Source organism: Barbatula barbatula (genome assembly GCF_947034865.1).
Source record: "Barbatula barbatula genome assembly, chromosome: 20".
Taxonomy (NCBI): Eukaryota; Metazoa; Chordata; class Actinopteri; order Cypriniformes; family Nemacheilidae; genus Barbatula; species Barbatula barbatula.
Genome location: NC_136783.1, coordinates 14800151 through 14809624, shown reverse-complemented (window position 1 = coordinate 14809624; position 9474 = coordinate 14800151). Strand labels below are relative to the sequence as shown.

The 9474-nt window shown below is 39.9% G+C and overlaps 1 protein-coding gene across 1 annotated transcript; it reads left to right on the top strand.

The window, feature by feature from the left end:
* Window positions 1-1857: 1857 nt before the first annotated feature.
* Window positions 1858-9474, top strand: acad9 (acyl-CoA dehydrogenase family, member 9). The gene is made up of 18 exons (XM_079483702.1): window positions 1858-2317; window positions 2517-2610; window positions 2843-2944; window positions 3019-3125; window positions 3198-3298; window positions 3371-3449; window positions 3532-3706; window positions 4054-4127; window positions 4202-4277; window positions 4364-4434; window positions 4522-4641; window positions 4752-4880; window positions 5291-5370; window positions 5460-5586; window positions 5858-5935; window positions 6831-6959; window positions 7885-7957; window positions 8207-9474. The coding sequence occupies exons 1-18, from the start codon at window positions 2147-2149 to the stop codon at window positions 8305-8307; spliced, it is 1887 nt and encodes a 628-aa protein (XP_079339828.1). The 5' UTR covers window positions 1858-2146; the 3' UTR covers window positions 8308-9474.

The window sequence follows — 9474 nt, the reverse complement described above, 5'->3', positions numbered from 1 at the left end:
ACCAAAGAGATACCTGTATACCATTACGTTATTTAAGGATAGACTGTTTATTGACTGTCAAGATTTACTGTGGTTAGAAAAATCACCACACAAAATAAAGCAATGAGCCCAACCAAGCCATGGTTTACAGTGAATTTATAACCGCTAAGGGGCAAAGTAAGAAGTGTAGCCTAATGTAGGGGGCTTTCACACTTGAGGTTTAGTTCGGAACAGGGCACGGTTCGCATTAAAATTCGCTAATGTGAAAGCGGTAAAGTGAACCCGAGACTAGGTGTTGGTGGTCTGAGTGCGGTTGCTGTCGAACTGTGGCGCGTTTCGCATTAATATGAGCGCAAAACGGACCCGGGTGCGCACTTAATGAGGAAAGTGACCTGTGCATGGGTTTAAGCTGCTTATGATGAACTTCCTTTAGTAAAACACACGTAAGAGAGGATAGTGTTGATGATACACATTGGATTCGAGCAAGAGTGAGCCTGCGCCGTATTTCTGCGTTGCGAGCGTAATGAGAGCAGCAGGTCAATGGCAATCCTCAAAATAGCACGGGATGCGCATACAGTAAACCAAAATGAATTTACTCTGCTGCCCATAATAGCACCAAATGAATAAAAACACAGTTTATTAATCCGTGTTCTGTTTTCTGTCATGCACATTCTTGAGGACGTAAGACGAACGCAAACGCACCAGTATTCGACAGAATCAAGTTGCGTGTGAAACCAAACCAAACCAACGCTGCGGGGGACGCCGGGAACAACCGCACTCAAGCTCGGACCCCTGAAAACGAGCCCAAAACGGGTTTGTTTCGGAACCTGATGCATTTTCTCTCTTGGTTCGGTTAGTTTAGCCATATGTGAACACGGCAATCGCGCTAGGATCTGCCCCGAAAACAATGAACAAGGTTGTTTGCAAACGAACTCTGGAGCGGTTCGATAGACGTATTAAAGCCATCCGACCCAACGGACCAGACTGTATCACAATGTATGATGGGTAATTACGTGTGTGAAACGTGGGCCCACTTGGAGAAGGCAAGAAGGTGTTTTATTGAAATTTGGTTAGACGAACACGTTGCCGAACAGCTCTCCAGATCTCAGAAAAACACTGAAATGTTATTATTGATCTATTAAGTGTTTAGCGAGCGTTTAAAACAAACGGGATTGAATCGGTCGCTTGAACAGTGCCGCCCGAAGGCAAAGGAGCTCCGTAAACAATATAAACGGAGATGCGCTTCGTAAGACGGGGAATTAAAGGACCGTTTTGATTCCTGCTCAAAATAATGAAGTAATATAACAGAAGTAACCAAACAAGCCAGAAAAATGCAGAGTGGCTGCTGTCTGTCCTGTCGGATGACCCCACCTTTGAAAATAACATATGCACTCTCGACCAATCGAAGGAGAGTTTACTCGCACGTGACTTACATCATTGGAAAGATTGCCTTGTGAATGCGAACCGAAACAAAATAAACTGCGATATTTTAGCGCTTTAACCCCCGGCATCGATCCACATGTGTGAAAACGCCCGTATTCCTCCGCCAAACAATGTAAAAACTGAAACAACAAAGAGGTTGCCATGCAAATCATACGCAGCAACATACAGTGGTGCAGTCTATGCCCATATGCGGTCGGCTGTATGTTTTGGGTATTTACAGTGGCTTAGAACAAGGCACAATGAGAATCAAGGACCAGAATTGTTTCATAATGATGTTTTGAAAATAAAACGTAGCCTAGTAATGATAACGTCATCTATTGACTCTTAAAGTTGTTGTTATGTATGCATCACATCTATTACAGTCGATAGGCCGATGCGAAGTAATGAGACAGACTGTCTATCTATAAATAGAACAGCTTGAGTTTCATTCTTATTGTCGACAGGAAGGACATCAGGGCCGTCTGAATATTAATTGATATCTTATCGTCTAATATTTGATCATATGAGTGAATATAAAAATGTCCCGAAGTTTTTATCAGTTTAGTAACTGGTCCTCATGCAGACGCGAAGAGCAATTTATGTCATAGCGTAAAACACTGACACCTGCTGGACAGAAGTTGAACCGCGCTCACAAATAGACTTTGTCGTCATCAAAAGGCGACAAAAACGGGTGAAAGGTGTTCAGCTGGTCTCCGTGTGGTCAAGGTGAGTTTATACAGTGAAGATGAATCTGAATAAACTATTTGTTTTGTCGAAATCAGTCAAGTTCGGAAGAAATTGGGTCGTTGCACGAGTAGGACACGTTGGTGCGGAATGTCTACAAAAGCGCTGCATTAGATCCAGTGCGAGGAGTTTGGTATATGCCAAAGATCTGTTTCTGGGCAAAGTAAACAAGGTACTGCCAACAAGATAAAGAATAAAGGGTTTTGTTGATGAATTAGAGTGTTATTTGCATATATACAATCTTAACCAACCTTAAAATACTGCAGTTGTTGATTGTTATGCTATTTTAAGGATAACGCTATGAAACTTTAAAGCAAATCTATGAGAATTGAGTGGCTTTATCAATGTTATTTTGTAATGCTCCACTGTAGGCGGAAGTGTTTCCTTATCCAGAAATAAGTATTGAAGAACTAGAGGAGATTAACCAGCTTGTCCAGCCGGTTGAGAAGTTTTTCAATGAAGAAGGTGAGTTCCATTGGCCCATTAAACTTGACCGTGTTATAATCTTGTTTTAATGTTTTGAATTAAAGTGTTCTTGCTGATAATAATATTAAATTCCAAAAGTTTGCAAGCCTCTACTTTTTTTGTTAAATACTTTATCTCATTTAAACTTGAATGTTACTGGTTCTTATTAACACCGTTAAAATGTCTTTTTTTGTTATTTCTTAAAATGTCCTCATGCAAACTTCTCCTCTAGTTGATTCTAAGAAGATCGACCACGATGCTGTCATTCCTCCTGAGACTTTGAACGGGCTAAAGGAACTCGGACTGTTTGGCATCCAGATACCTGAAGAATATGGTTAGACAACCCCTTTACATGACGTACAGTAATACAAGCAAGTCAGTGTGTTTAATACGCTTGCCTTTCTCCAGGCGGCCTGGGCCTGTCCAACACAATGTATGCCAGGTTAGGAGAAATCACATCTTTGGATGCAGCTATTGCAGTCACTCTCGCTGCACATCAGGCCATTGGCCTTAAGGTGACCCAGCATGTCTTTCACTGTTGTAAATGTATTGCAAGGACTACTTGAACAACATTGTCTCTGTTTTAGGGTATTTTGATTGCTGGAAATGACGAGCAGAAAAATAAATACCTGCCCAAACTAGCAACAGGAGAACACATTGCAGCATTTTGCCTCACGGAACCGGGAAGGTACTGTATAGCAGTTCTACCAGACTAAAATTATGGCGAGATCTCAAGTATATTTATTAATCTGTGTGTTAGTGGCAGTGATGCTGCATCTATTCAGACACGTGCCACCCTGACAGAAGATGGAAAACACTATCTGATCAACGGCACAAAGGTGACCCCATCAGTGATTGTAATGTGTTTGCCTTTAGTACACACCTTTGTACTTAAAATAAATATTTTTTGTTCATCCCTAGTTCTGGATTTCAAATGGAGGTTGGGCTGACATCATGACCGTGTTTGCCAGAAATGAGGTCATTGATAAAGACGGTCAAAAGAAAGATAAGATCACCGCTTTTATTGTGGAAAGAAATTTTGGTGGCATCACCAGTGGCAAGCCTGAGGACAAGCTCGGCATCAGAGGCTCAAATAGTGAGTTTGTACATTGGCACAAAGGTTGGATACACATACACATTGTAAAAAGAAACAATACAAAAACGAAATTGACCAGTTTTATTTAAATATCAAACATTTAAGTATATATTTTTAGTTATTTACATTTAAAGGTAACATTTCTATAGCATTATTAAGAGTTTTAATAAAACGATCTAGCACTAAATCTGCTCTGTTGCTATGCTGTGTATGTAATTAAATCTTAGACATTTAATCTTCAATCCCAATGCTTCCTTTGTGGGACAACACAACTGAGTTTTCATAACATTTACTGCTGTAATAAGTACTTATTATAGATAAATTCATTGTATGCTTTTTCTTCTCAGCCTGTGAAATCTCATTTGAAGACACCAAGGTGCCAATCGAGAATGTGATTGGTGAAGTTGGTGGCGGCTTTAAGGTGATTCTCACACAGTGTTATCATGAACTGACATGTTGTCGCAATGACGTGTGACATGGGTGTGGTCTCTTTAGGTAGCAATGAACATTCTTAATAATGGACGCTTCAGCATGGGCAGTGCTGGTGCGGGAATGATCAAGAAACTGATTGGTGAGAACACACGGGATTCATGCTGTGCTACAGTCCATTATTATTACTGATCTTATATTTACATAAACATTGGCTTTTTATTCCAGAGTTGACCTCAGAATATGCCGGCACAAGGAAACAATTTAACAAGAGCCTTGCTGAGTTTGGAATGATTCAGGTACATGTTAAATATTGTTGGGTTGGTGGAATTGGGGTAAATTGATAATGAATATTTAGCACATGGTTATATTTTGCGGTGATACAGGACAAGTTTGCTACCATGGCTCTCAATGTCTTTGTGATGGAGAGTATGGCCTATCTCACTGCTGGAATGATGGATCGACCTGGAGTTCCTGACTGTTCTGTGGAGGCTGCCATAGTCAAGGTGATCAAACCTTTTCTGCACACAAAGTTGTCACCACATTTGAAACTGCTATTGAAGGCTGAAATATCATATTTGGAGACATCAAATGACCCTCAGCTGTTATTTTCCAGATCTTCAGTTCTGAGGGCACCTGGATCTGTGTGAGTGAAGCTCTGCAAGTGTTAGGAGGGCTGGGCTTTACAAAGAACTACCCGTATGAGCGCTACCTCAGGGACTCCCGCATCCTTCAGATATTTGAGGTAAATGTATTTAGTTATTAAAGATGGTGAAAAAAATACAACGATTGCAAATGTTTGACCACCAGGGGGCTCCCGCATCCCAGAAAGAAGGTTATTAGATGGATAGCCCACTCAAAAAAACCCTTTTCTGATGTCATTTCAGACTTGTATGACTTCCTTCTGCAGATCACGAAAGAAGAAATTTTGCAGAATGTTAATAACCAAACAACATTGACTTCTATTGTATGAACACAAAACCACTGGGACATTTCTCAAAATATCTTCTTTTGTGTCGTACAGACGAAAGAGTCATAAACAGGTTTTAAACAACATGAGGGTGAATAAATGATGACGGAATTTGTGTTTTTGGGTATCTCTTAAAATGAGTTCTATGTGACTTATTGCGTATTCTCTCTTGTTTCTTTCTTCAGGGGACTAATGAGATTTTGAGGATGTACATCGCGCTCACAGGAATGCAGTACGCTGGCAAAATATTAACAGCAAAAATAAAGTATGTAAGACATTTATTTATACACCGTACTTTCTCATGGTCCTTAACTTCAAGGTTAACAACACATTGTGGAAATGTACCATATTTAGGGAAATGAAAAAGGGCAATGTGGGCGTGGTGTTTGAGATCCTGGGGAAGAAGTTGAAGGACTCCGTGATGAAGACGGTGGACTTTGGACTGACCGGCAAAGACGGTGTAGTTCACCCCAGTCTGGCGGTACAGAACTGATTGTACTTTGATTGTAATCAAATAATAATATAAAGTAAAAAGAACTCATTGGCTGTAAAACGAGTGCATGTCAGGGTTATAATACAGCACTGCAGGCACGACACAGTAAGTCTTATAAAAGGTTTCACATCACAGCCCATCTCGTCTGGTTCTTCTGCCAGTAACATTTCATCACGCAGAATCTTTCCCTCTGATCTCGGCCTTTAAACTGTGTGGGCGGGTAATTGAGCCCAGTAATGATGTCATCTCTGTCCCGCAGGAGAGCGCCAAAATGTTTGAGGGGAACGCTATACTTTTTGGAACTACTGTGGAAAGCTTGCTATATCGATACGGAAAGGTAAAACAATTGCACGAAACAAGTTTATAAATTGCACGAAGCAATTTTGTAAATTACATGAAATACTGAAAATATGGCTATCGGTCTTGCCGTCCCTGGAGACGCCAAACCAAATTACACCCTTTTTGTCTGAATAAAATTCTATATTTTCCTCATTTGTATCCCCATCAATCTCACTTTTGCTCTCACTTTTGTTTTGTTTGAGTTATTTGCTGCAAGAACATGAAATATCACTGTGCGTTTAAAATGCTGGAGTGCAAGGCGCTTGTTTTTTCAAATCTTTTCCTGGTTGCTATAGTAACGTGCGGGGTAATTAGCGTGGGCCCTTGAGCGCTGCTGGGACCTTCTCTCAGGTCCCCGCTTTCCTGTCAGGCTGAGGTAGTGCTCATATGAGACAGCTGGACTTCGCTGTCCTTTTCTCAATGAACGTCTGTGTGGTCATGCTATTGTAATCAGACTGTAGTCACTGGAGAGACGGCTGGAAACGTTTCAGGTTTCCACGCACTACTTTTTTGTTCCAGTGCACCACATTTCATCTTCATTCATTCTCATTTGCAGGAAACGTTTAAGAGAATAACCCCCATCCCCCCCGCCACAGCGTTTTGCCTGCATGCAGTGTGTAATATGAACTGTATGAAGGCAGGCACAGGATATGGTTGTGTTTTTATGCACTTAACTGTCAGGACGGCCTTGTTTTGTCCTATTTTTTATTATATAGATGAATTGTTGTTAAGTTTTAGATATGGACACAGTGGAAAATCGTGATGTTTATCATTATAAAAATTGTATATGCACATCACAGCTAGACTAAAAAGTTTTTACTTATTTCTTATTATTTTAACATTTTAAATAACAGTTAAGGGTTACCAGTGTGTTGTAAATTGATCTGTTTCAGACAATTGTTGACGAGCAGCTGGCTCTTAAAAAGGTTGCAGACGTGCTGATTAACCTCTACGCCATGACGGCTGTCCTATCCCGCGCCACTCGCTCCATCAGCATCGGGCTGCGCAACCATGACCACGAGGTAATAGCTCTCTATAGTAGATAAGATGACTCAACTCGCTTATAAAGGAACAGTTCACTCAAAATAAAAAATTCTCATCATTTAATCCTTTACTTTACTCCTTTGAGTTTTCAATCTGTATACATTTATTTGATCTGATGAACATAAAAGAAAGATATTACAATGATAGTCAATAGTGCCCCAGAACGATTTGCTTTCATACATTCTTCAAAATATCTTATTTTTTGTTCAACAGAACAAAGACATTTATAAAGCAAATTTTCCTACTGTGGTAGTCAATGGTTTGGTTACAAGCATTCTTCCAAATATCTTTCTCTGTCAGAACAAAGAAATTTACACAGATTTGGAACAACTTGAGAGTGAGTAAAGGATATGGAACTTTCATTTTTAGGTGAACTGTTCCTTTAATTCTTAACTGATGTCACAAGGTCCCTTTCAAAACAAACCAAAGCAAAGAAGATTCTCAGTTGTGAGTCGCCAATCGTTGGCTTAATGTAAACAATTTGTTTGTGTTTGTAGATGTTGCAATGACAAGTCAGATTTTAATGTCTAGGCGGTAGTATTTCAATCATTTATATCACCAACACTTAGTGTTTAATTGCACTGTTTTGATTTCGCATGAGAGAAACAATTGACGGAAACAATTTAATGACTTCTCATGCTGTGACTGTGTTGCTTGCTTGCACTTTGCCTTTAATGGAACTCATAACAAAGTTATATGAGGTTATACATCCTAATAAAAGTACCTTTATTGATTTTGTAAATATTTCTGTCGATTCCCCTTTTGTCAAATACCACCTCTTAGGTCAGCGTAAAATATGGCAGCAAAACCTTTATCATGAAGAAAATGTGCTTGCATGTTAGTTTTCTTTGCTTAATTGTTCATGTAAATGGGCAACTCATTTAAAACACACTGGCTTTTCAGGTGCTGCTAGCCAACACTTTCTGCAAGGACGCCTATTTCAAGAACAACTACTTGATGACTCAGCTTCAAAAAAGTGAGTAAAACGTACAGCTATAATTGGCACCAGCCCCCATCATTTTATTGCATAGCAGGACAAAGCGCTTGCACATGGCGAAGAATTTCCTCCGCAACATAACAAACCATAAGTCAGTCACCAACACTTGCATGCACTCCTCATACTGTTTCAATTACGCCCCACCTAATAACTCAAGTCAATTGTATGGATTAGATCAGAGCATGTGTTCAGATGTCATTTAGTGAATGGATTTGGGGTGCTTTTCAGATTCCCCGGAGAACAACGATGCCAGTATAAAGAAGATTGCCCAGGAGGTGCTGGCAAATAGGGCGTATATCTGCTCACATCCTCTGGACAGAACTTATTGAATCGCGACATCACCTGGTTGTCTTGCATTACGATCGGATGACAAAACACTTCTTCCCGTCTCGTTCATTCACCTTGGGGCGTCTGAGTTTAACCTGCTCTTATCTCTGTTGAAAGGTTAGCTTAAAACTGTATTTTTCACATATTGCTTTATTGAAACTTTTTTAAATATTGAGTCTAACATTGATGTGTAGACATTTTTCTCTGTGTTTTTTGTTCTTTGTATAGCAATAATATGCACTTTCAATGCCATGCATTCAAACTGTGCCACCTAAGTGCTGCTTAGTGTTGTTTAACAACATTAAAGTGAAATTGTAAAGCAAAGTTTTAATGCACGTGTAAAGTGAAGTCTTTGTTGGTCCTCATTTCTGTGATGTTTTTTTTGTTGTGTTTGAAGTGGGCTGTTATCATACGGGTCTCTGGGGTATCAGCAGGTTTCTGGGTGGAATTTGTTCTTTCCTCATCTGTAAGTGGCAAAGCACCTCGCTTGTGCAGAAAGGAATGTGGCCTCCAGTAACCTCTGAAACCCAAAATTTATGTCAGATCTACGTATTTCATTGTGTTATTACCTTGTATTCCACTAGCCATTTAGATATTTACATAATGTATATTCATTTAGCAGGCTTTTTTTGCAAGTTTCAAATACTTGCATAGAATCTGTGCCCTAAGAGTCTGGGTGGTTTGCTTTGACTTTGCAAGTTCTGGTAAAATAATTTACCCTAGAATTGACTATCGAAAAAACAGATGATACAACCTGAAATGATACTTGCTGAAGTGGGATGTGTGTCTTGGGATAGCGTTTTTGTCCCAACACAGACTGTGGTTCTGAAAGGGTCCAGCAGCAAATGGAATATTGGCTTCTCTCTCAACTGAGTCGGCTGGATCCGTACACTGGACCACAGATGTAACTGGAATAGGCTGAGGAAAAAAAGGAGATTAAGTCTCTCATATTACAATCCTAAATGGTTTGAGGGCATACAGATTTGTATCACGAGTGTCTATGGATTTCTAAACCATTTTGGTTATCATGGATTAGATACCTTTAAGATCATTCCTGGTCTCCTCAGAGAATATTTCATGGGCTTGTCCTTAAGTATGTCTTCTAGTTTATCCAGGTCTGCTCTTTTCGTGTGACAAATAAACTTGGGAAATCTTCCGCTTGCTTTAGC

Coding starts and splice junctions, on each gene's coding strand:
- acad9 (XM_079483702.1), top strand. CDS start 2,147: ATGAATCTGAATAAACTATTTGTTTTGTCGAAATCAGTCAAGTTCGGA. Junction 3,126..3,197: donor ATCAGGCCATTGGCCTTAAG/GTGACCCAGCAT, acceptor TCTCTGTTTTAG/GGTATTTTGATTGCTGGAAA. Junction 3,707..4,053: donor CGGCATCAGAGGCTCAAATA/GTGAGTTTGTAC, acceptor TTTTCTTCTCAG/CCTGTGAAATCTCATTTGAA.